The sequence below is a fragment of the Strigops habroptila genome, chromosome 2 (genome assembly GCF_004027225.2).
Source record: "Strigops habroptila isolate Jane chromosome 2, bStrHab1.2.pri, whole genome shotgun sequence".
In the NCBI taxonomy this organism is placed as follows: Eukaryota; Metazoa; Chordata; class Aves; order Psittaciformes; family Psittacidae; genus Strigops; species Strigops habroptila.
This window is the reverse complement of record NC_044278.2, coordinates 64,891,524-64,919,458: the sequence shown is the minus strand read 5'-3', so window position 1 is coordinate 64,919,458 and position 27,935 is coordinate 64,891,524. Positions and strand designations below refer to the sequence as shown.

The 27,935-nt window shown below is 36.0% G+C and overlaps 1 protein-coding gene across 5 annotated transcripts in view; it reads left to right on the top strand.

The window, feature by feature from the left end:
• Positions 1-27,935, top strand: part of MYO16 (myosin XVI) — a 391,786-nt gene that overhangs the window by 258,041 nt on the left and 105,810 nt on the right. For all 5 annotated transcript variants that reach the window (XM_030476550.1, XM_030476548.1, XM_030476549.1 and 2 more), the window contains exons 17-21: positions 8,957-9,068; positions 12,475-12,592; positions 13,379-13,450; positions 14,064-14,205; positions 23,031-23,103. In XM_030476550.1, coding sequence (XP_030332410.1) covers positions 8,957-9,068; positions 12,475-12,592; positions 13,379-13,450; positions 14,064-14,205; positions 23,031-23,103 — 517 coding nt within the window. The remainder of the gene's footprint in view (positions 1-8,956; positions 9,069-12,474; positions 12,593-13,378; positions 13,451-14,063; positions 14,206-23,030; positions 23,104-27,935) is intronic.

The window sequence follows — 27,935 nt, the reverse complement described above, 5'->3', positions numbered from 1 at the left end:
ATTCGTATCTGAGATATTATAATTCCCACCTTAGCTTAAAGTAAAAATTAACTGATCTAATAATGTTGAATTTTCAGTGATGACCATTGTGCTTAATCAGGGTTACTACTCTGAGCTGGATGGGAAGGAGGGATGGGCACTGCAAAGGCAAAAGCCACACACTTTTCACATGATTATTCAGGTACCTGGTTCATTGGGCAGCACTAATAACAGGAAGGAAGGGATTTAGCTTGTTAATCCATGCTTCTTAATACAATGTCACATTAAATGACACCCACAACATGAGTATTGATTGTGTTAGAGCTGGAACCTGATTGTGAAATACTGCTTCATCCTCCTGTGACATTGGCTCTCTTGAGAATTTTCTAGCAACAAAGTGTCAATTAACGAAGATTTTGTAATAAGAAAAGTCCAATTAAAACTGGTTTTGTTTAAGACTTTGTATGAAGACAAGTAGAGGCAAAAGATAAGTCTGTGTGGCTCATTGTGGAGTGTAACAGAGGCACCTCAGATGGTGCCATGCAAAAAATACCATAGCTGTGTTAGGGCAGTGGTCCATCTGAGGTAATTAGCCTCACTTGCTGTGCATTCTTTGCTGCACCTAGGTCATACAGGTATAGTTCAGGAATCTTTGTGCAATATTTCATTGCATTGTGTAGTAGTAAATGTCTAATAAGGTGATATGCCTAGGAATTATGTAGGTAATGCTTAGGGCAGCTTCAAATCTAGATCTTCAGTACTACTTATGTCCTGTCTCACTTAAACATCTCATCTATCTTTCTTTCGTAGTGAATCAAATCTCAACATAGAGTGTCAACCTGTAACTTCCAGTTGTGCTTCATATCAACATTTATTATGATACTGATTCAACTGAAATCAGTGGGATGAAACATGGATTTGAAGTTAGGTACACATAAATATTTTGCTGAATTGGAATAACATACAGTGGTGGAATAAATCATTATTCTACTGCATAGTAAATGTAAACCCAGAAGAAAAAAATAATTCTTTCTTTCTTGTTGTTCCAGTGGGCTGAAATCACTAAATATGATGTCGTGATGTGCGTGGTCGGTGTTTGTTTTTGGAACTGTTGGTGCAATATTTTGTAGAAGCTAGCACTGAGAGCATAATTGTGTGCATTTTTTAATGACACAGTTAAGGTCAAGCTATAATAAAAGCCTTTACAACACTAGAAGTGTATGAATGCTCCCAATAGGCATTTCTGAATCCATTCAGTCTAAAGGACGTGCTCTGCTCTAGGATATAAACACAGTGTTTCCTACCAGTTGCCTCTACAGCTCATAGAAAGCAAGTGACAGGTCACTTCTATTTCCTGCCTGTCACCACAATTAACAAGAAGGAGCCTGATTTTATTTCTCTGTTCTGAATTTCTTTAACTGGATAGCGCGAAATGGCTTTGGAGAATTACTGCATGACAGGTTTCCACATGCTTACAGCATGATATTTAAAAAAAAGAAAGTGTAGATTTTTTGTTCTTTATGTGAGAACCAAAAAAGATCTGTCTTGTATAAGTAAATATGAAGTATGAGGATCTCAGTTTTAATAGCTATTTTAAATTAGCGAATTAAGAGTTTTATTTGTAAGCAATTTTTATAGAAGAAATAAGGAATATATAGACAAAATCCAGAATTTCTGATTCATAATATGATCTGCAGTGTCTTATATTGCATAATTAAGCATTGCTAGAGTCCTGTATTTAGTTATTTGTTTATGTTAAATAGTCTTTGCTTCCTTCCATGTTCACTGATCTTGAACTCTCTTCAGTAAAATAAATGTACCAGATAGTGTGGTCAATTGTGCTAGAATAGGAGTTGATACTATTCTGTTTCTCTAGGGGTTAGCTAAGAGAAATCCTACTAGTATGGAAATGACATGTGCAAATGGATCAGAAGCAGAAAGCACACCATAAAAGTTGTAATTCCTCAAAGGAACCAGTTACCCTGGGATCTCAGAAAGGAATAGATTATGACATTCAGCTCTTCTCATGCATCTTTTTTTTTTTTTTCTTTTTTTCTTTTCTTTCTCTTTTTTCTTTCTCTTTTTTCTTTCACCAACTAAAGCCAACTAAAGGAATATAAACAGAGAAAAATGATATTTTCCTTTGCTCTTGGTTTGTAAGGGGCCTCCAGAGATATGGTCCAATGCTTTGTATCAAGACAGGATCTACTGTGCAAACAGGCAGGTTCTTTGAAGATCTATTACAACAGCTACACAAAAGAAAGAGAAAACTTAACTGATTTGTAAGCTAATGCCAGGACTGTTTTAGCTGTGTTCGCATTCATGTTCCCAGTTCTTAATAGGAAGATGATACTATCATACCTGAATCTTTAAACTTGTGATTTTCAGCCTCGGGATGATATTTGGAACAAGCAGTTTCTGTAGTGACTTTCAGCCCTACCTTTTTCCCCACTTCATACAACATAAGAACTAACATCTAAATAAAGTAAGATTGAACTCATATAGTATACACCTTTACAATAGAATAAAAATTTTATCCTCTCTGAGTGTTTTTGTGCAAGAAAGGATTGTTTTTCAGTCATCTTGGTACACTTACGAATGAATAATTTCATGTGGAAGGTACGAACCGTTTATTGTCTAGACACAGAATCAAGCTAAGTTAATTAGCTTGGAAATGTTGGTGGTGGTCATAGCACGTATCCTGACAATTATTTTGATACAGCTGACATGGGATATCTTCCTGAATTCTAAGAGTTTGGCCCTGTGCCCCAGCTCCTTCTAAAACAACTTCTAAAACAAGTCTTCTGACTTACCAATAATACTATTTGTACAGATATTTTAAAAAGTCCTAAATGAGGTTCTTTTTGGTTTCTAATTCATAGAGGGTGATCAAAGTGTCTGGAAATTTCCTGATGGTAAATTGTTCATATCAGTTTTTCTTAAGATGCAAACTTAATTTCTTTCAAATTTAAGTTTTCTAAAATTTTAAAAAAGAAAGGCTTTTTAGAATTTGGTTTCCAAATACGAGAAGACATCTTCCTCCTCATAAAATAATAATGCTGTGCTAATAAAAAATTAAAACTTATTTGTCCTTATTTGTCCTGAGCCATTTTTTGTCCAAAAGCCATTTTCCTATGGCTTTAGGAGCTGTGTTCAATTTTTGCATTTTAGAGACTGTTCAAAGGTCAGGGTAATGTCCCCAACAATTCGAGACCTAGCTTTTGTTGATCTCCCAGTCTTCTGGGCCAAAATTACTGGTTTTATATGAGGTTAAAAAAACCCCAAACATATCTGAGAAATAAGTATAATGTGTTTCATAGGATCATAGGATAATTAATTTTGGCAGGGACTTCAGGAGTTCCCTAGTGCACCACCTGCTCCAAGCGGGGCCAACTGTGAGATCAGATGAGGTTGTTCAGAGCATTGTCCAGTCAAGTCTTGAAAATCTCCAGGGATGTTTTGTGTCTCTGGAGCCTCCCCTTCGCTGGGCTGAAAAAGCCCTGCTCACTCAACAAGCCTCCCACATCATGTCTGCAGCCCCAACCACTGAGTTGACCCTCCACTCATTTCACTTCAACTTTAGCAATATCTTCTGTGTATTGTGCATGTGTGTGCACATGCAGAGCTGATTTCAATATGTTGATGTGGTCTAACAGGCAGTGCTGGGCAGAGGGAAAGAGCCCTCAGTCTCCTGGCAGTGCTCCTGGTGATGCAGCCCTGGATGCTGCTCGCCATTTCTGCTGCCCAGGGTCATTGCCAGCTCCTGCCCAGCTCATTACCCTTGAGGTCCCCAGTGCCTTTCCCCCAGAGCTGCTCTCCAGCTCATCAACGTGTATCATTGCAAAGGTTTATTAATTTCCAACTGCAGGACTTGTTTTTGCTGAATTTCATGAAGTTCCTGTTGTCTCACACTGTTAGCCTGTAAAGGTCAGTTCTACCCTTTACCATACTGGCTGTTCCCCCCAGTTTGATGTTCTTTGCAAACTTGATAGGAATGCAGTATTGAAGTCCAGAAGAAATGAGTGTTGGAAAGTATCTTCATATCTTAGTTTTAGTACGGTACCTTCACATTTTGCCTTTCCTTGAAATAGGCTTATTTCTCTAAGATCTGTTTCATGCCCTACTATTCTGTTCTTGTGTCCTCAGGTCAGCTGGGTAAAGTAGTGGTATTTCTATGTCCATGGTTTTGGGCCCAAAGAACTGTTGGACTATAAGACTTTTCCTCTTTGCAATATCTTTCTCAGTCTTCTGTAGGCTACATTTAATAAACACTTTTGCTCTAGGTAATTTTTTCTGATACATTTTTCTATTGCTTTCACCTGGATTTTCTTTTAAGTGATCCTGATTTCCCTGAAATGGGATGCCCAAAATCACACAGAATACTCCAGTTGAAGCTTTACCACACTAACTATTTCATGTCTTTTATATCAGCATATGTAACCAAGGGTGTTACATATGATGATTAATTTTTTTGCAGTATCAGGGCATACTTGATTCTCATTTAGTTTATGATAAATGCTTTTCTGATGATCCACTGCCTAATCAGATTTACCTGTCTTGAATCTGTACATTCAGTTATGCCTTTGTCTTATATTTGTTCGTAGTTGAATTTTATAGTACTCATTCATGTTTGGCTTAATTTCCTGACAAAATGTGCTTTCATCTAGTCTCTGACGCTTTCTCTGACCAATAAACTAGCATAAGTAACCTTCATCAGCCCTTTGCTTTTGTATTTTTCTTTTTGTGTTAAAGTCCTCTGCTTATAGTTTGAGTACAGCCCAGAAGCTTTAGAATACTCTTAGACCTCAAATGGATAAATTGTTCTGAGCATAAGCAAATAAATAGAAAATTAAGCTTTTTTGCCTACAACCAGAGATTTTTAACTGTGATCAGTGAAATCTGTATTACCACAATTAACATTTATTGCACTGAGTTCCCAGCTATAATAAGGTTTCAAGACTAACAACTAATTTTGTATAATGTTTCCCTTTTATCAAGCCTGCTATAGCCCAGAAAGCTTTACAATGAAATGTAGGTATGTCAGCACTCATCCTCTATCAGGAAAGGAGTCAAGTAGCAAGCTTGATGCTAACTTAAAAAAAAAATAAATCCATTCTCTTTCATCATAGGGCTTTATCCTAACTTTTTATAGTGACATAGAACCACTTAATAATATAATCCCACCAAGAATTCTCTTAATCATTCATGACAGAATGTATTTACTTCAGGAAAGCCCTCTGAAAAGAACTGTCCATCTGGCAAAACCATGCTTACCCTTTTGCTTTAATTGGAACCCAACTTCAACTGTCCTGACAAAAGGGAATTTCTGATAAAGTGGACACAACCTATTAATCTCTTTCAGACCACTGTTATGAACCTGATATTTATGCATGATAAACAGCAATAATGTATACAGATAGGTATGTGGCATGAAGTAGCTGTTCTTCTAGAATATTTGAACATTTCAAGTGTCATTTTACAAATGAGAAGAGATTATGTGCTGGATAATGTTTTGGTAATGCCTTATTTACTCTGTTAGTGAAATATCAAAGTTTATATCAATCCTTAGGAAGGCTTGCTGCTACAGGGTCCTGTAGCAAGTCTTGGGATCCCTGTGGACAGTGTTGAATAAAAAGGTCTTATTTTCTCACTTAACAATAATTACAAACAATACAGCTTGAAGTATTTTTTTTTTACTGTAGTTGTCTAAAGGGTTGGTTAGTGCAGAATATCTTTTATTTGTCAACCTTTATTTGCTAGAGATCGGAAAATTTTCCCATGTGACATACATCAACAGTTCAGATCTCACTTGAAACAAACAGTCTGTAGACTTTGATGACTATAGCCAGGAAGTTTATAGATATATTGAATTCTGACCAGTGTGAGCTAGTTTTTGAAGACTGGTGAGTAAATCCAGGGCCAAAAGGTAATTGTTTTCTGCATTTAGTTTGATTGTGTTCATTATTATTAGGACTTTTGGTCTGTGACACATCTCTTTCCTCTTTCCCTATTTTTGTAGGAGAGGTGATAATTTAAAATTTGTTCTGGACTCTGGTTCTTAAGCATAAATAGGTGGTAGTATTAATATAGAGAGTGTCTCAAGCCCTTTTAATCATGAGGATCTTTAAAGTGGGAAGGAGATGCCACAGAACTGTTTTACAAGGGAAAAAAAAAATCTATCTTAATGTCACTATGTTTCTGAGGTAGAATGAACTTAACAATAATTAGAAAAATGTGATTTCTTGTACAGCTAATATACAGTACCTCCACTCTGCTACACTATGTATTTTCTGCATTTGGGGGGAGTTGTAAGATAGTCCATCAGCAGCTCCAAGTACTCTATACAATTAACCTATCCTTAACATGCATATACTTTATATTATAAACATATAGCAGTTGAATGTGCATATCTTCAAAGCAATTTTCATATTTCATGTGTCCTAAATACTTTGGAAAATGAGTGGGCTGCATGAAATGTTATAAAATAATTTAATTGCTTTTAGACTGAGGAAACTGATTCTCAATTGAAATGAACCTTAGAAAATGTCCAACTGTAGCCCTTTCCGAGGGCCCCAGCACATCTGCTGATTAAATCTTCGGGAGATTTATACTGAGGAAGTCTGATTCTCTTCCAGCAGGCATGCCCTGGCAGATGCTGCAGTTTATGTGTGGGTTGATGGAGCCACAGGCACCTGGTTTGGCCTGTACCCATTTTGCCCCCTGCTGTATCAGCAAGAAGTGCTTGCGCTGAAGGCAAGAACTGACGCATGTTAGATCATATCACATCTCAGCTCTTTCCTCCAAGAGAGTGCTCATTCTGGGTCACTTTGCTGTGCCACAGCCTGCTTTGATAGGTTGGTAGTGTTCACTACCTTTTTGCTATTATAAAAATTTTGCTATTATAAAAATACCTTTTGCTATTATCCCATTAGCACTTCAACTATGCTGAAAAGAGATGGTTAAATGGAGTTGCTTAAATAAGAGAAGCATGCAATATTCTCTGCTCAGCACACAGAGAGAGAGGCAAAGAGTTATTTAAGGAGAACACCAGAGAGGAGGTTGGTTGGTTTTTTTTTTTTGGTTTTTTTTTTTCTTCAGAAACGGCCATAAGCTTCCAACTCCCACAACCATTCAATAGGATATTTTGACAGCAGAGTATGTGCCGCTATAGATCTCCTAATTATAGACCAGAAATGCCACCAATACATGATGCATAACACTGAACTGGTGTAAGCTCACACAGCAGTTTGGAACAGTGGAAAATTTTCTGGTGGATTAACCTTTATACCAGTAGGTTCTATGCCAGATTCAGTATCAGATGTATTCCAGCCTCCTTTTGAAACCTACAGACAATGTATAAAAACCCCAGAAAAACCCATAAAGCTGGCATATACTTTGCATCATCTGCTTTAGCTAATTTGACAGCATGCTATCATTTGTATCTACCTGATTTGGACAAAATTAATGCTTTTAGTAGCCCCAAAGAAATGGTGCAGAGCTCTGGCAGTGATGCTCACAGGCTCATGTTCTCAAAAGTTGTGTTAATTCACCCACTTTAGCCACCAATGTGAGGCATGTTTGTACTTGAGATACCTGCTGACTGAGTTCTCCTGTGGGTGCAAAAAGTGCTTGTGCACCCAGGGACCTGTTTTTTCCCCATCATTCATCCTCTGCCCACCTGCTGGGGTAATTTATGCCATTATCACTCCAAGAAGAACCTACACTGGTAAATCTGGTGTCAGTCCACTAAAAATGTGCTCTGCATTTCATTGTGTATACCTCATATACCTTATTATCAATTAAAAAAGTGTGAATACTACATCGTTCTTCCCCATGTTTTGAAAAGATACACACATGTAAAAGGTCGCCCTTACTGGAATGTGCTAGACTTTCTGTGGTAATAGGAGTTTTATTTTGAAGCTGTGTGCAGTCAAAGCATGATTGTGAGCAAGAATTGTCAGATATTAAACCAATATTGTTTCCCATCTTTATGTGACAGATCATGAACATTACTAGAGAGCAGAGTAATTCTGGGGAATTTTTGTTGTTGTAATTGTGGTGAAGGGATGAGGGGTGGAGTGTGTGTAAATTGTCCACCTTTGTTGGTGTTGTAATGATGTTGTTTTGATTTAGGTATGGGAGATTCTGTTCTTGATCTAAGTGATATTTGTGAAGATTTCAGATTGTGTGATGAATGTGTATTTTAATAAAAATGATAACTTAATGATAAAACCCCCCATCTTTTTACATTCTCAGCGTGATGTAATTGAAAATCAGATCCTGTAAGATATTCTCAGACACCTCATTCTTAGTGATTTCAGCTCTATGAAGATACCCGAATATGTTTAAAAATCATGGGCATATTTCAACAGGGTCAAAATACATGGTTGTAATGGTTAGATTGCCACTTTTTTCAGTAGTCTGCTGAAATAGGTTTTGATTGATCTGTTTTGTGTTACTACTCTTTATGTCAGTTCTGTTTTTTCATTCCTAATTTAGCTGCTGCACTAGGTGTCTCTCTCTTTTCTAATCATGATTATTTTGAAGATTTGTAAAATTTGCTTTTCCTTCACACTGCTCAAAGCAGTACAGCTTAAGGGCTGTACACTTACTATGCTATGTACTCAGTTACTACTTTGTTCTAAGAGATGCTGAGTATACCTGTCACCCATTCAACTGCTAAGGGAGTGAATGATCATGAAGGGATCAGGCAGATAATAGCTGATCTATTCCCTAGCTAGCAGGAGGAGAATTTCAAGCAGAGTTATCAGAGTATCTCCTCAAATCTGCCTTCTGGAGGGGAATCTGTGCAAGAATTGCAAAGCTGGCAGTGGTAAAAATGAAATCTGTTCCCTCTGAAGGCTGAAAAAATCTGTAATAAACCTCTGGTCAGAAGGGCAAAGCTGGCTTTTAACCTCAAAAGTTGGATGGTGCGCCAGGTTATAAATGCTCTATATGCTGTTTTTCCTCTGTGCAGGTATCTAAGCCAGACTGCAGTGGAAGAGTTGATGTTAACAGCCAACCCTCAAAACAGGGAGAAATTAGCCATGCTAAAACAAGCTCTAGGTGCTATGGGATTCAACAGCCTGGTAAGTTACACAAGCTTGTGTTATTTGTGGCTAAAATCACCATATTAGTTAGTTAAAAGCAGTCCACAAGGAACTCTTACCAATAACCTTTTGTGGGGAAAAGAAGTGACTTTCTGTCTGTAGTTTTTTTCCAGTCGGTTAAGACCTTGAAACAATACAGAGTACTAGTTCACTCCAGGGTATTTACTGTAATCACTTTTAATTAGACACAGCACCAACAATGTAAATCTTTTTCATTCTTAAAGATTCACAAAACAGCTTCAAGGTATAATACTCTGAACAATTAAATTACATAGATAAAAAGAAACAATCAAATCCCATATGACAGAAACCTCGTAAAACCCACAGGAATTTTTTCCTCTTCCTGATTATCTCCCTATCCCTTTTAACTTTGTGAAACACACATTCCAAATGCCTTTGCTAGAAGCACCTGAAAAGAAACAAACACGTATTTAGTCAAACAAAATTAAAGCTGGATAACTTGAAAGAGCTGACTTAATCCTAAAAACCAACAAGAAGATAGGTCTGATGTTTGTCTTTAATCCTATAAAGCTAATGAAGAAGATGATTTGGAAAATTAATCAAGAAGGGGTTCTGGAGGACAGAGGTGTGATGGGAATCAGAAGAAATGGAGGGCTGAGTATAAGAGCTCATGTAAACTGAGTAATTGCCTCAGGATACTAGAATATTTAAAAAACTCCCCATGTTTCTTACGTATGTATAACAAGACTGTAGCTGGGACACTTCTGCAAAACAAATACATACACAACAGACATTCTAAAGGTAAAAACCTATTTACCCCTACATGATATTTAGCATCTTCAGAAAAAAGTGGAGGAAAGGTTAATGTAATAGTATGTTAGATTCTCATAAAAGGTGACAGATGGGCAACAGATGTAATAAAAAGAGATCAAGGGCTATCAGCAAAAAAAATTTTGAGTCTGTTGAAGCTGTTGTTTAGGTGTGAGGTAGACTTCTTTAGTGATGATACATCATGTAGTTGTTTTGCATTACCTAGTTAAGATAGTAACAAATGTTCTTTGGTAACCTGTGCCACCTTTTAATATAAAGAAGAGTGACATTTTTTTCACAGATATTCACATGGCCATGTACAAAATGAAACACATATGTCTACCTATTCTATATATCTATATACAGAATTACTCTTTCCTCTTAGAGTCTCAAGCTCTGCAGCTGCTTGAGCAGCAAAAGTTTCAGGCATTTCTGCATGTAGCCCACTGCTCACAGATGGGTGGGTCTCTCTAGCTCTTTCGTTAACATTTCTGTTCTGTTAGGGAAGTCCTTCAGCCAATATACGAATAATTGAATGCATAATAAATCATGTTTTAGAAGCCTTCAGAAACTGAGAACACTTTACATACAATATTCTTTTGGATCCAGCACTTCAACTTCGCTTTGCTCAGTGTTCTTGAATGGAAGTAAATTGCCTCTCAGAAAAATGTAAACTGTCTTCAAGGCTCTGCTATATCCAGGCAGCATTAGAATGATCATTTAGGAGTCTAGAAATCTGTGGAGCTCCAGAGTACTTCAGGCTGATTTCCTGTGTTGGAGGTTAAAGGGAATACGTACATAGAACACATCTCCTGAAATTTCTACCCATTACTTTGAGGTACATGGAAAGGTCTGTAAGTATTATTCCTTGACCTTCTAGCCACATTCAATGACGCATAAAAAATCCTTAGCAGTCTTTAATAGTGTCTTGGAAAGTATGTTAGTGTTTATTAGAAAATTGTTTTAAAGTTGAAGGAACATGCATCTTAGAGCACAATGAGAAAGTACTTTGGAATCTGGAATGTGAACTAAACATGAGGCATTACCAAAATCACCAGAATAAACAGCTATCTCAGCCTGCTGCAATTCAGTGCTGTACAGTCATTCCCAAAACAGTTCTGAACAAGCTAACAAAAAGCAAGAAGTATGCTCTCCTAGTGTGCCATTCCATCTTGCCTGAGAAGCCTTCCCAAGAAGTATGGTATAGCACAGTTATTTGAATGCCATATAAGCAGGACAGTTCTGTTGTGAGAGCCATCTTATTCAGATTTCATCTATATATACTGCCTTTTTTAAATCTTCAACTTTGATACTATTAGATAGGAAAAAATATGCCATTAGATAGAAAAAAAATATACTGTTGCCCTATTTACATCTCATACAGTAAGATACTGAAGTTTTTGTTTTAAGATATAGTTTAGAGAATCAAAGTTGCTTAAACAGCATCAGAGGTCCTATACTCTGTATTCCAGAAAGACCGTAAGCTTTTTTTAATGTCCTCTGATGATGGTCATATTTATTAGAGAAAGGAACAAGAAGAAGAAGAAAAGTTGGGGGTTTTTTTGGCCTTTTGCTTTTGAAAACTGATGAAAAATCATCCAAGCTTGGTTTCAGTGTGTTCTGAATTCATTGCAGGTACCTGAGAATAAAGTATTTCATTTATAGTGTATTTTTTAATCTTATTCTGCAAATTCAGTGAGACTTCTTCTGTTTCAGTGGAACCAGGTTCCAAATACTATTTTTCAAAAATATTTCAAGAATTAACAATTGACTTAACTGTGCATAATGCCATGTAATGCTATAGCAGGTATCAGATTTCCTGTTTTATAATTTTAAAGGAACACCATTGTTATATAACTGACCTTAAAAAAAACTTCCAAACCCATGCAATGTTTTCCATGTCTTAACATTCTTGGTGTATATTTAATGGATTGTTTTTTTTTTTGTTTAGTTGAAAAACATTTAAAAACAAACAAGAAATTTCTCTTCTTCCTGAGGTAAAAGTGAGGCCAGGAAAAATCTAGCCCAAAAGATAACTGCTTCACAGTCTTAGAAGCATCAGAACATAGCATGCAATCATGGGGGCAAAGTGTGTGGGTAAGGGAGGGTGCTTTTGTTTCTTTTAGACCTTAAATGCAGCTTTTACTACCAGAAACCTGTTATAATTTAGAACTAGACACTTCGCTTGTGAATGCAATTGGCCGAAGAAAAAACAAACCTTGCTATTCCCTGAAACAGAAATTGTCTTGATGGAAATTCTCTATCAAGAAGATACGTTTATTTCTTGCAGAAATAATGCATCCATTCAAGATATTTCAGTATTTTTTGTCACCTGCTGAAAAACTTTCTTAACTCAGTAGTTAATATGATTTACATTGAAACAGGAAAAAAAAAAAAAGAAGAAGTAATCTTGTTGGTTTATGTCCTAAATAAGTTCCAGTTTGATTTCTGAATCCAAATTTCCTCTTAATAATTTACACATGAATACTTTTTATACCTAGCTAATGCCAATGATATAAACCAATAGAGTTTGTATTTTTATAAAGCATTGTCATTCACTGGTGTGCCCAACAGATCTCTTCTTTGTCTTTAATTCTGCATAAAATACGTGCAGGAGGTGGAGAACCTGTTTGTAATTCTCTCAGCAATTCTGCATCTTGGAGACATTCGCTTTACGACTCTGACAGACGCTGAGACAGCATTTGTGTCAGACCTGCAGCTACTGGAACAAGGTCAGTAGGACGTGACCTTGGAGTGTCACCTGCTTGGTCCCACAGCAGGACAGTTAACGCTGATCCATGACAGATGGAAACACAATTCCAGGGAGACAAAAAAATGATTTCTGAAAATTCATAAGTTACTCTGTGAACAGAGTATCTAGTTGACTTGGATGTTTTTATAAACTACAGATTTTTATGGGATGAAATAAAATGCTATATTTATGTATTTGCAATTGCAAGTTATCTAATTAAATGACATATTTAATGCGGTCATTTGCCAAAAGATATTGTACAGCGTACTTTATGCAGTTTTTTTTTAAAATGCTCTTGCGCTGCTTGTCAACAGCTGAACAATTTGTATTGAATTGAATTCCTTACATTCAGAAATCTATGTCTTAAAAGGGTCTCTTGTTTCCATGCTTTGAAGTTTACCCTCTTGGTCACTAGCAAATCTCCTCACAGTGGCTTGTGGATACAGAATGTCAATAAAAAGCATACCTTAACTCTACTACCAGAGAAAGTCTGCCAAGCCCTGGGGAAAGTCCTGAGTAATCTTTAAAGGGGAAAGAAAGCTGTAATGTAATACAGATACGCTAAAACTTCTCAAAATGCTGATTATAGTAATCCAATTTTATGTGTTCATTAATTTTAATTACTTCTGTGACATCACTCTTTAAAGTGTGAGTTTTTTCGCTATTTAAAAATAACATCTACATAAGAAAAACTGTTACAAAAAAATAAACCAGCCAGTAGACCACAAATCAAGCTTTCTTTAAATTATTTTTTTTTTCATTTCAGTGGCAGGGATGTTGCAGGTTTCACCAGATGAGCTTGCTTCAGCCTTAACAACTGATGTTCAGTATTTTAAAGGTAATCTTTTCCTTCCAAGCTTACATTCTCATAGATCAAACCTGGTGGCATTTTGATCCTTCCAATTGGAGAATTTTAAAAGCAGATAATTTTTATTTCTTATTTCTTGTACGGTCTTGTGAATTTGCTCTCTGAGGAAGATGTAGGAATGTCTGCCATGCAATAAGTCAGATTGTGCCACTGATTTAGAAATGTCTTTGTAATATGGAGCAAAGCAGTTTTGCTGTCAGATGCTGATGGACTCCTAACTTGATGAATCTTACAAAAGTGTGGCAAGATAACAGATTACATATTAATACTAAGAACTGAATTCAACAGGAGTGTCCTGAAAAAAAAGAGAATTTTTGAAAAAGTTCTTTTCAGTAAAATGCTAGCTCTGTGTGCTATTCATACCCTTTTCTAATGAAACAAGTGCAGTGTACATGTTTTGAAACTGAAGATCTTGTGAGTGTTGACAGTCTTATCTTTCACTGAAGGCTTCAGAAGAAAAACCCTAACACCATGTATAGGTTTGGCAAAGGAGAAGTAACTGTAACTAAATTTACTGTAACTAAAGTTATTAAGGAGAGCTTTACAACATGCTTCCATCTCCATTTTCTGCTTTCTTTCTTAGGAGACATGATTGTACGGAGGCATACTATAGAGATTGCAGAATTTTACCGGGATCTCTTGGCAAAAACTCTTTATGGTCGTTTATTTAGCTTTTTAGTCAACACAATCAACTGCTACCTTCAAAATCAAGATGAGACTGACAGGTAGGAACTACAAACTATTAGGTGTGCCATTATCTGTTCAAATCCAAATCCACAAAGGAAATATAATTCCATCATTTAAATCGTTTTATGATAGCATGGCAGTGATGCTTGGATCTTTACATCACTGGCCGTTCCTTGAAAGCCGTTTCATTGGTAACATATTTGTTTATTTATTTGCTTGTGTGGGGGGACATGCAGGCATCTAGATTGGTGGTTTGAAGTAGTAGCCTTTTAAGAGTAGACAACATAGAATAGGCTAAATCTTTCAACAATCAAAAAGCTGCTTGATGTTTTTTAGTGCAGAATACACTTGTTCTTTCTCCCCAGAACTATGACCTTAGCACAGGGTTATAAAACCAGAATTTTGTTCAAAGGCCTTCAAATGAATGTTTAAACATCACTGAATTAAATGTTCTAAGAATGTTCTTGATGTATCTAGGTTATCACCTGCTAAATCCAATGCTGTTGGTATCCAGTGTGGTTTCTTAGGAAAAAAAAAAAAAGTGCTAATTAACGTGTGTCAGTGGAGCAGTCAAGAAACAAACAAAACACAATGAAAAAAAGAATTTTCAATAGAACCAAAGTAGCAAACTAAGACAGCAGATCTAATCAGATGATCACATGCATGTGACTCAACCAAGATTCAACATCTCACATGCTCAGAAAAACTTTCTTATGAACACAAGATGCCTTGGCATTATTGGTAAATAGAAATCCACAAATGACAGATGTGAAACTTCCAAAAAAGAATGAGTATTTTTTCCTTGTATCATATCTACATTGACTTCATAGGACAAATATTTTCAGGTGCCCTCTTCTAGAGTTTGAAGAATTAACAATCTTATTTTTATTCCTCTCCTAATTGTAGACCAATTAGTAATAAATCGCATTTGTCTTCTATAGGTGTAGCTAACAGAAAATGCTACCATATCTGAATAACTCAGAGCTTTCTGCACATAAAAGCTTTACGTTGCTACATAATCCACCAGAGTGCCTAGCTTCCTGCTGGAGGCAAAGGGAAGTTTTGCCAGTAAGAGAGAACGGTTTTACTTGTCTGTTTCTGATTGTACAGCCCGTTACCATTGCAGACACCTGGACAAGCAAGCTACAGCCATGTTGCAATCCATGTCCTAATTTGAAATACTGTGTTTATAACAAGGAAGGACAGTGGCATGTGGTCACATTTAATTCTTCCCCATTCATTCCTGGGACTTGTGGAACATTGGCTTAGCTCAGTACATGTCTGTGACAGACAACAATCCAGCTCAGCTATTCCTAATTACAGTAAGCTCATTTACAGTAGTCATTGAGAAAGAAATCTAAAATCAGTATATTACAAATCTGTTAAAATGATTTGAAATAGTTTTTCAATATGTAATTTTGCAATTTTGGTATTTGGTATCTCAAAATCTTTCTGAATAGGGTGCTGTGTGTCTCTGTTGTTCAGTAATGTAAACCTATAATTTCTAGGTATCATAGGATCTTCAAATAATGAAAGTCAAAGCTGTTTGTATATTGTTTACCTTGTAGACTCCTTTTAGTGCAATCATATGTGCCTGAGGTGATTTCTGCCTTTTGGTAATACTTCTCAGTGAAACTATTTCTACCTTTGTGGGAAATTGAAGACTATGTGATGTTGTAAGCCCTAGCTAAAACAGGACAAGTGTTTGATGTTGTCAGGAGTGAGGAATTTGTAATAGTTTTATATTATACCTATGCTTGAGAAAAGGATATTTTTCATTTAGCTACCTAAAGGAAGCTAACCAGCTCAGGATTTCTTGGCAGTACTGCCAAGACGTATTAAATTTTAGCAGATCAAATTCAGCCTCAGGTCCCTTTGCAAACTTGAAGCTAAATAGCTTATTTTAAATGAAAATGAAGTTGATGATTGTTCATTGGTATTTCAACCTCAATTGTGTTAGACAGCTTAGGGTAAGAAAATACCTCCCCCACACCCAGCTTTTTTTGGTCCAGCCTAATCATGTTGTATAACCTGTAATAGTAAATCAAGCACAGTTCAAGATGCAAGTTGGATTAATGCAAGTCATGTCATGAATTTGTGAATTGTGGCTTAGGTTTACTTCATATATGTCTGAGCAATTCTACCAATTAGCAGCATTATACCTCCAGTTTGGTGCTGTTTTAATAAACCTCTGCTTAAAGATCCACCAAAGACATTAACTAAAGTAACTAAATAAGGGTGATACATTTCAGGCCATACTTCATTCCCTCGTCGGAAACTTAGAGTTTCTACTTATCAGATGGGATGAAACCTTCATCAGAAACCTGGAATAAGGTTTCTAACTCATTTCCCTTGTTTTCTTGTGAGGTAGCTTAACTGTACTTCCATCCCACTTCAGTGAGAATTTATGAAGCAATAAACTTAGATTTATTGGCTTAGTAAGTCTTAAGAGAAACATTTGATTTTGGCATTTTTGAGGAAACTAGTTACCCAGGTTTAACTTTTATGGTGAAGCTACTTGATTTTGGTCATTAATATTGATTTATATTTACCATGAAATAGCTTATGGCTGGTTTCAGGCAAAATAAAAGTGATGGTTGCCATTAGATCTACGGGAAGGGGAGGTGATTCAGTGAAAAACTGCAAAGACCAAGCTCTAGAAGCATGAAATATAGAGGATAAAAGTGTTACCAGAATCCAACAAATTCATTACTTTATAATACTATCCAATAAATATAAGAGTTTTAATGACAGTGTTATATGAGATAATACACCTTCAGAAATGTTGTTCTTCATAAAAAGTTACTTATGATTTCGTCTAGTTAGAACTGAATTATAACCATGGATGCTAGTTTGGACTGGTTGCAAGGTACTTTGAGATTCATTAGTTTATTCATCTTGATATTGTTTCGAAGAAATTCACTGGGGAGAAACTGTTTTTCTATAATTGGTGTCTAGAATGGGATTATAAGAAAGTTATTAAAATAACTACAGGTGCTTATAATTATTTTAAAAAATTGTTGATATTTATTTTCACTCAGTTATATAATGATTTTCTATTCTAGTGATTTTATTATTACAAAAATTGTCTAGGTAAACTTATTTCCAAGACTCTTAACCCTTCAAAGTTTACTAGTGTTTTACTTTCATTCAAATAAGTATGCTAATTTTCAGTTTTGTAGATAAAAAAGACTAGAGCATTCATGGGTGCCTAAATGTGGCATTTCAAGGTACTTGAAAGCATGTTGTCAAAGTTGGATCTAGTGATCCAAATATTAGTAATTAAATGTCTTAAAATGATGTTTTAAGAACTCCTGACTCAGTCTGCAGGAGGACCTTACATTTATGGGGATTTAAGAATGTCTGTGAATTCTTGTGAAATGCTGTTTTTATTTTCTGATGGAAAACAAGCTAATTAGGTATATATGCTTGAGGAAATCTTGATGTTGTTTTCCCTGCCTACTATTAAGTAAAAAATGTGATGTTTGATCAGCTAGTTAGTAAAATGTTTCTCTCTTATGTGGCTTGAAGATGGGGCTCATGCCAATACGCCTGCTGTCTTTCAGACAAGCAGAGCAAGCTAGCATTCAGTTATACCCTCTGTTTCCATCAGCAGTCAGCCATAGGAGATTTCTGTTTCAAATATTCAAATAGACCATACAGAATATTTCTAAATAAGTATTTTCAGAAAGCTTGTGTATTCTGACTGTGCAGTCTTATTCCCAGCAAAATTTGGATATTGCCAGAGGGTAGCAGTGACAACATTTATTTGGGCAAAAGAAAGATCTGAGTAGTCTCATTTATTACATTCTTAGTCTCATTCTTAGTACACATCATCTGATTCAAGGCCAGGTTGGACACAGCCTTGGGCAACATGGTCTAGTGTGAGGCATCCCTGCCAATGGCAGGGTAGTTGCAACTAGATGATTTTAAGGTCCTTTCCAACCCAAACCATTCTGTGAGTCTATGATTTTATGATTTATCGAATAAGATATTTTGAAATAGAACTCTTCACAGCTTAATTAAAAAAGCAGAGCATATACTAAAACTTTTATTTATCTATTATTTAACCCAAGAAGAGTGCTGAGAGTGCAGGAAGTAAAGAGAGCTCCTGTTCAGAACATGAACCCACAGCATGAGAATTGTTTGTATGTGTGAAGGTAGGGAAATTTTTAAAACACACGAACAATACAAAGCATTGAATACGATATGGTGCATAATATTATATTTTGAGATCTGCTTTAGTCTGGATCATTTCCAGTGTTTCATTAAACAAGACTGTAATTTTTTAAAGCATAAAACAAGTTGTGTTTTAAAGAGCTGAGGAGGAGTATGTGCTGCTGATGAGAGGCTTAGATCTTAGGTCTGTTAGCAAACATATTTCTCCCTTCTTGCCATACCTGTCAAGTCACTCAAAGAAATGTTTGTCAGATATGGAGCCAGTGTCTCTTTCCACTGTGTCTGACCACTATTTTTATCTGTACCACTGACACCTGGGTAAGGTAAAGGTAATTAATATTGAAAGAAAAATGGCAGTTGTTGAGCAAGATGACTGAGAGATATGGCAGTGACACCAAGTCTCAGCAAAAATCTCAGTCTTAAAAAAAAAGAAAAGTCTCTCTCAAAAGTCTCAGAAACATGTTTGGTGTAGTAACTGAGATGGAGAACATCTCCAACAAGGAGTATTCAGCCTGTTCCCTTCAAGAACTGTATTTATGACAACAGGTGTAATTTTTCCCCCTGGGAGAGCTAAGGGAGTCTTAATTAGAATTCTGAGGATCCTCATTTGAAGGCTAAGTTATATACTTCATCTAATCCTAGAAATATTTCCTCATTAATCAGTATCACTTCTAGTTTATCCAGATCAGACATAAGCCTACTGGCTTCCTTCCTGGTTACTGGCAGAAGTTGGAGGAAGAGTAAGAAATATTATATCTGGGACAGATGAAAAGGCATGTTAGATCATCTGACCTCAACAGATTCACCTCACTGCTTTATATAGGCAGATTACAGAAAAAACAATAGTTCTGTGTGGATTTTGGAGCTGAAAATCATATGGGATGTAAAAAGAAGAGTGATCAAATAACATCCTATAGCTTTGTCTGAAGCAATGGGTTAGAAGTGTTGTAAAGGGAATTCTGTTCACCTTGCTAGGAATGGCAAGCGGATCAAGAGCATCTCCTGATGAATGGCAAGATGTCTGCCAAGATGGTAGATCATCAGGCAGGGTGTCTTCTGTATGTGTATGTGTATCGTTTTTTAGGAGTTGGCAAGAATTTTTATGTAGTTTCTTTATAATGTAGTTGTGTTCTGGCTTAAACTACGACAAATTGTTAAGTGTATAAAAGTTTTTGTAGTCTATAAGGACATCTTTACAGAGATGTCATTCTGAGGAAAAAGGTGAAACTGGAAACATTGTAAAATATTGTCAGTTGAAATTCTGTTTTGTAAACAAAACAAAAAAATGAGTTGTGGTTAATATCCATGCCTAGTTTTAACTGTCCACAGCTATATAGTGGTCTAAGAGATAAAAATATTTGTTAAATATTCAGAATTCTCTGGTTTTCTAATTTCTGTGCTAGGAAATATAGTCAAACTTGACATCAAAGTCTCCACTAAAACTACAACTGTTTTGTTTAGGCATAGTAAACATTGAATATCTGAAACATAATTCAGATATTCAGAGGAAATTCAGAGGAAAAGTGTCAGTAGTGTTTAGTAACCATGAAAGAATAAAGTAAAAAAAGGGGATTTTTCAGAACAAAAGTGCTCTCTTTTAATATTTGTTCTTTTAGATACTGGTGACATGTCTTTTCATTTGTAAACATGGCATCATCCATGCTTTGCCTTGGGAATCTCTGCTATCATTAAGTTAAAGAAAGTAATTTTGCTGGAATTAATATGATTGACAACTAGCAAAGAAAAACATATATGGACCTTCTCTCTGAGAAGAAAAGTTGTATAAAACAAAGGAGACAAGAAGAAAGAAAAAAAATCCAAAGTAATTTGTAGTCACATATAAAACAATGGTTTTAATTTTGACATTGTGCTGTCTGTTGCTATTTAATTCTGAAATTCTGAGCAATAATTTAATACAGAAAATTAATATCATGGTTGGTGAGATTTAGCAGATAAATGACACAATGTACTAAATAATTGTCACTATTGCAGAGGATACAAAGCCTTGTTCTCTCATACTTGCCCTGTAAGCAAGATATTAATTATGTAAAACCTCCAGCTCTTTTCATGTAGTGTGTGCCTCTTCTATTAATACAAGACCAAGATTATCAAATGGAGTTCATGAAAATTTGGGATGACATGTTTTCCTGTCAACAAATGCATCTTCAGCAAATAGTGATATTTCTTGGAAATATCACAGTTTTGATAAGGAATGTTATTTGAGGTAGGCAATAGGCTGGCTGGTAGGGCTTTTACCTGGAGTTTTAGAAAACAGGGCCAGGTTCCTATTTTGCCTGTTTTGTAATAATTCATTAAGTCAGTTTATTTTGGTCTTTTCCTTATGCAAATGTTCATATATTCCTTGAGAGAAAATAAGAGAGACTAATTTAACAAAATCAGTCATGGCAATCAACTGGGATATAAGCAATCCAGCCTCAAATCTATTCATTGAATCAGGCACAGAAGGGATAAGATGAGCCATCCATGTGAAGTGGCTCTTAATAATTGTGAAATATAATGCAATATTTCAGCTGTTGTGCAATGTTGCATAGTAGTTCATGTTTTGCCTTCCTAAAAGGAAGGGTATAGATAAATGACAAAAAAAAAAAAAAAAAAAAAAAAAAAAAGGAAAACTTATTAAGTATTCTGTAATTCCAAACTAAGGGGGGCTCTTTGGGTTTGTTTGTGGCTTGTTTTTTTGTTTGTTTGTTTTTTGTTTTTGTTTTGGGGGTTTGGGTTGGTTTGTGGGTTTTTGCAGGGGGTGGAGGGGGAGGCGTGTCCAAAACTTATTTAAATAACAAAATAATTGTGGTTTTTCAATATTAGTCTGAGGTAGTTAATTTTTAAAACATCAAATTCTGCTTTATAGACATGAACTGGTTTTGTTGAATACACATTGTGACAAGGAATGTACACGCATCTCTACTCAGAAACACTTGAGAAGGAGGCTTACATTTTAAAACACAATTTAAATTGCACTCATTGCTAGAGATGGAGATGGTGATATATCTTTATGCTTTTAACTGTAGAAATCCCCTTGGAGGCTAATCGACCTCATGATAACCTCACCTGCCCAAGAAAGTCATTGTAGACTAGATTTATTATGTAACTCTCGATGTCTGACCCTTGCGCATATAGCCAGTCTTGTGACGATTAGTAGTGCATTGAACTAGTATGCCTTAGAAACGAAGACAAACTTCTTGAGTATGATTTCTGAAGAAGGCTCTGCTTGTCTCTGAGGACTGTTTTTCCTAGCTTCTTCTGTAGTGCTCAATTTTTTTATGATTTTACTTTTTTTCTTTGTACATTGGAATTCATTTTCAGGGCTGGATCCTCACCTAATTAAATGGTAGTGTTTATAATGACTGTAATAGAGCTATGCTAAAGTACTTCAATGGTGGATCACCTTTTTTCTCCTTTATGTCTCTATCTTCATATGCACATAGATTTAGACATAGAGTAAACATGGAACATGGAGGGTAAATATGGTAGGAAAAGTAGATTTCAGAAACAGCAGGCTGCAATATTACTTGTATGCGTATAAACCCATACATTTACAAATTATGTGGGCAAAGAGAAAGGAAAACTCATCTGCTTTAGAAAGTATCCATCTCCTTTCTCAGGAAGCTCAATGATTTTTCCTGTTCAAGAGAGCTATTGACTATAGTGCAAAGTCTTCTGTCCTGCTGGCAGATAATTTCACTCTGGAGAAAGTCCTACTGCATTCACATAGGCGAACTGAAACAAATTTTTTACCGCAACCTACTTTTTATGTTCTCTGTCTAATAACACTGTGAAAAAAATAAAGCAAAACCCACCCTCTGTGAGCCCAGACCTTTCATATAGAGTTCTCAAATCTTTCCAAAGAAGGCAACAGGATATCCCAGAACATTAATTTTGCTCCCCATAGTGAACTCAATTTCTTCTCCAGATCAGGTTTACAATGACTTAGTGCCAAGTACAGAATAACAACACTGTCCCTTTCCCATTTCTCCTGTTGAAATCCTGGGTGGCTGGTCTGCCTTAATCCTTCCACTGGGCCAAAATAAAAGCTCTTCCCTGAATGCACACAGTGGCACATGGCAAATTAGGTGCACTGCCAACAAGTATTCTTTTATATACACAGGGAAGAAACATCTGTCTTCTTCATGCCCAAATCCTCACTGTTTTTTCCCCTGAGAGATGTAACCTGTTGTGCAGCCAGAGCTTGTAGCTTCTACTTGATGCTGGCTCAGAGAGGACTTTCGCTTAACAGGTTTCCCTTAAAGCGCATTTAGTAGAAGCAGTTCTGGCTGTCAAAGAAGTAGAAACTGGAAGGGATAAGTGAGCGCAACCAAGAAGTTTTGAAACTTCCATGAAATGGCTATGCTTCATCTAAAGTTTCTATGCCTTTAGAAACTGGACTTTAAAGAAGCTAAGATTTTTTTTTTCCTTCTCTTACATATTTAGTTTTTTAAGTGGCTGCTAAAACAATCTCAGACCCTGCCTTTATTTTATGTTTGATATAATAGGTTGGTGGGTAGAATTTTAATTCTGTTGTATACATTGTCTGCTTGTGTATTTCATACTGTGTTTTTGAAATACAGCCTGCTTTCATCCTAGAACAGAAATACTTTTGTCAGAAACAAGTGTATTATTCTCTTGCTTGAATTCTTATTATTGGTAAAATATCTTTTTTTCCCAGTGACCAGGTATTTGAAATTGGAGTACTGGATATTTTTGGATTTGAAGAATTTCAAAAGAATACTTTTGAACAGGTATGTGGTTATATTTTGCTGAATTTATTGTAATTGTTAATGTTAATTCTTCTATTAAGGTTTTGAGGTTTGGCCAGAAGAAGTGTTTTGATCATAATATAAACATGCATGGAGACAAAAATTTGCTTTTAAAATATATTTTCCCCATTCTGTTTTTATGGGGGTGAATTAAAACCCAGGCTTTGTACAGTTATGTATCATTTTTCAAAGAATCTAATAAACGTCTACCATAATGATTTGGAAGAGGGGTACTATCGGCACTGAAAGATTATCTGAGGAAAATACTTAGTGTTGTCTGTTTTCATGCTTGTGGAAGTGATACTTCAGCTAGGTCAGTGAATAGGAGGACAATACAGTGGACTGGAAGAAAGATCAAAAGGTTTTCAGATGCCTTGGAGAAAAAAATGAATGAAAATGCTACATTATGCTAAGTTCCATTACTGGCAGATTCACTTCTGTGTGACTTTTCAACATGTGACTTTTTAAAAAATTGAATTACATCCATGGAAAATAAATTCAACTTTAGCTCACTGAATGCTTAAAAGTACATTTAAATATAAAACATTTTTTGAAAATTATGGAACTGTTTGCCCATCTTCAACGTTAGTCTCTGAACACCAAAGCTCTTGGGAATTACATATTTCAGAAAGCATTAGTAACTCTATACAACAGGCTGAAAGAGATGTCTGAAGTTATTCAGTTTTCATTCATTCTGTAATGCAGCGGAAGAAAAATCAAAGCATAGAACAGAATAGAAAATCAAAGCATAGAAAAGAGTAGAGATGGCATCGGCAACAACAAAGGACCAGTTATTGTTTGAAATCAGATTTTGCCCCTTCATCCCAGACAATCCATTGTTTTATGGCTCAACTTTCTAGTGAAATAAAAGTCATAGAGCCACATTACTTCAGTTTGTGTAGCAGGTTTACATCACTACCCAATCTCCAAATGTTTGAAAGTGCAACCAGGGCAAGCTTACCTCTACCTTCAAAAAAGCATGTAAGAATGCAATAAAACATATTCCAGTTCTCCTCTCACACAACCCTTTTTGCTCTTACCGTTCTACCTTACTTAAACAGGTACCTTGCTGGATTAAGGAGTATTGATGTGTGCTAATATCCACAGTCATTTACTGAGTGTGAACATCTGCTTTTGGGGAGAATATAAAGAGAAAAATAAAAATCATTTTAGCAGACTGAATATAGGAAAAAAATCCATAAACCCTACTGATTAATAACGAAGAAGTATTCTATGCCTTTTAAATGCATCTCAAAAGAGAACGGTCCATCTTGGGATTTACTGGTTATTTTCCTTTGTTCTGCATTGATTTTTGTCACAAAACTCGTGTAAGTTCTGCAACTGACATCATGAAATACCAAGAATTCCGATTTCAGGGGTAAGTAATTTTCTGCGTAGTGACTGCATAGGATGCTGGAAGAGAAACTATGAGACTGAAAGAAAAAAAAAAGTAAAAAGTAATTTATTTTATGATTTCTGCTTATCAAACATGATAATTTCAAAGTCAACTTGGCATTTTTATTTTATTTTTTCTAAATGAATATTTTTCAAGAGATACTTACTGTCCTTCCACCTGGACTGAATGCATTTTGTTGAGTAATATTGAGTAATACTCTGAGTCATTACCTCAGAAACTACTGAGCTGCATTTCTGAAAAGATAGAATAGAGGTGAAGGAATTACCAAGTTCATTTTTATATGAACACTATAATGTAATTCCTGAAGTGATAGATTACAGTATTGATGAAGAGAAGCAGTTTGTATCTCCATGTGGCACAATGTAAACATGCAGACAAACCCAAACTAGCTTGCACTTAAAAGCTTGAGCTGTCTAGCAGTTTAGCCTAGTTTAGTACTCTGTGTGGGCTCGTTAACCCTGATGATAAATAAGCTTGCTAGCCCAGATAGGGTCCTCATGCAAAACATTGCATCATGTCTGCAAACATGCCCAGTGTCAAGGCCTGTGATTGCAGAACATTAAATGTTACAGCCAAACAGTGGAGAAGCCATAAAAATTACTTTTTCGTCACATTTAGATTAAGGAATTTACAAATGGCATTACAAAAGTAATTTGGGGAAAACGAACCTTTTGTTTCAAGTTAGTGTAAGACAAGGCATTCTTTGTGATATCTGCCTGCTTTCTTGGAAAAAAGAAATACAGCTCTTTTCAAAAAACTTTAAAACCTCTTGATTGCCCAAATCTGGGGTCATTCTAAGCAGCTGCATGATTCTTTCAGGTGCTTCAAATCAGGTCAGTTGATAGTTTTATATCATCATTAAGAGAGTAACGTGATACTGAATCGCATGTCAATTTAAGCAATTTATTTTAATAGACTGTGTTTGAAGATGATTCAGGAGGAGAGATCTGGATAAACCAGGTAGAATAACTTGTGCAATCTAGTGAGTGTGTTGGAATGACAAAGCATTAGAGTACTGAAATGTCAAAGGCAAATGAGAATTGGTCTAGGAATGGTTCATGAACAATGCATAGGACAATAGATGTCAAAGAACTAGACAAGTGAGGTTAATTACATCTATGCTACAAATCTGGTAACTTCTGCAGGCAAAATGATGTGACTGACAGCTTGCAAGGAGAAAAGTTTTATAGATGATTACAAAGAAGGCATTAAAAGTTAAAAACAGTATTAATTAAATGCTCAGTTTTCTTTGTACTTAGTGAGCATTGGTAAGCCTTAATTTTATAGAACATGTGTGATACGTTGTAGTAACACAAATAGGACCTGTAATTCTAAAATAACAGTAAGTAAGTATATGGAATAAGCAAGCAGAGTTATGATTGGTATGAAACATGGTATGAAATTGATATGAAAATTGGTATGAAATTCAGGTATGAAATGTAAAGCTGAAATAAATGGGGCTGTGTTTTGGAAGTCACAGTCTGAGGGAGTCATTGGTTAATATAGAGCAAAAGCTTCTGATTTACCAGGAATAAGTGAGTTACTGCTCATCAGCTGAGCTATGTTAAATGACTGCAGTACACTTTTAGCTTACACCAATTACAATTTACAGTCACTTACCAGCAGTGATCATTAGCCGGAGAATAGCATTTTAGTAGAGCAGCTGCTTACCTGCTGTGCCAGAACAGCTTTGCATACAGCCACACTGGAACATGGTCAGAAGTAAGCACAGATTTGACTATCCTATTCTACACAGAAATGGCCTTCATTTTGTGACCATTTCAGGGAATTTGAGTGCTCTACCAAAAATAGCAATGACAGCTTTAAATGTTACTTTTCAATGTTTTCTTAGGTTTCCTTGTTTGAGAGGGACTATATTTGTCACAGTTTAATCTGCACTCCTTTAAAAGTAGAAAATGTCTGCTTCTCTTCTGCTAGAGTTTAAAACTGGGTTAGATCTTATTCATGGTTCCTTCACAGCACAACTCTAAATAGTGAAGTCAAGGAATGCTGCTATCTTCATTATACCTCTATACTTTGTATTCTTTGATCACAAGAGCATGCGATGCAAATGGAAAGACCTCATAGCCAAGGAACATAACAGTGATAAGCAAGAAGGGAGGTGAATAGAGTGTCCTGTACCATTTTTCTCTAATTGTTTCTAAGAAAACTGTATTACAGCATAAGAACCAGAGTTTAGAAGCAAGAGTAGCTTTTCGTCCCCCTGCTGAAAGTCAGATTTTTCTACAGAAATGAAGGCCTGTAGTTGTGAAAGCATTATAAAGAGCAATACTGTGGCTAAATAAAATAGAGTCTAGTAGTCTTTCCGATGAGAGTAAGTAGTAAACTGAAAAAAACATTTAGCTCTTGCTAAACACATTGTTTAGCTCTTGCTTGGTATTTTGCCCCTGTAGACCTCTTAAGTTTTGCAGAAGAAAGTGTGTGTGTGTGCATATATATATATATGTATCTCCTCCTTTTTATAGGAAATATAAGTGATTTATCTGAATTAGGACCACAGGCCACTGGAACAGTCAAGTGTCTCTTGACTCCTATTCAAGTGTATTCCTACTAAAGCATGTGCGCATTATCAGTGTGATGAAGTTGAGCACTGGGAGAGGCATGGCTCCCATGGCAGCTCTGTGCAGTACATCTCTTGTGATAGGAGCTAGCTAGCTCCAAGAACACAGAGTATTGCCTGCGCTGCTCAGGACTTCAGAGTCAGTATGGTGAGGCAGAAATGCTTGTACAACCCATCTGTGTTCACAGGAATTTTCACCAACATTTATTATTAGGTGTGGTAGGTTTTCACATCTCAACATGTTATTTGTTTAGTTGACCCTGCTGTGAAACTTCATTTAATTTTGTCATGTGATCTTTCCTACCCAAAGCAGACGTAACAGATTAATTCTTATTAAATTGCATTGCCTGAGCCATTAGACCACTTCAAGCTATCCAAATGTAAGTTTATGTTGACTATTTTGTAGATGGATGGATATGAAGAGATAAAAGTTTCCTGACTTAACTTGTCTGTAGTCATTGCAGTCTCGATAGCAGACAGGAGGTCATGCACTCAAATTTTTGCATTCAGACAGTCTGAAGGAGCATTCCAATATTTTATTTTATGCAGAAGAAATCAGCGTTCTTTGGTTTTGCTTGTCCAGAGCATAGACATATTGCCCTACTTTTCTCTGTACTAGCCTGTGGAATAGCTGGCTTCTGGTGCACACCAAGCTCTGATACTATGCAGAGACTTGAATGCAGAACCTCCCACTGCAGTTCCCAGTGCTGGGGCATTCCTTATTACCTGTAGAATGAGGAAGAATGCTTTACCATCTTAATTCAGGCTTTAAAAAGGAAAAATAATGTGACATTTTTAAGTCAAGAGTTTTGCTAG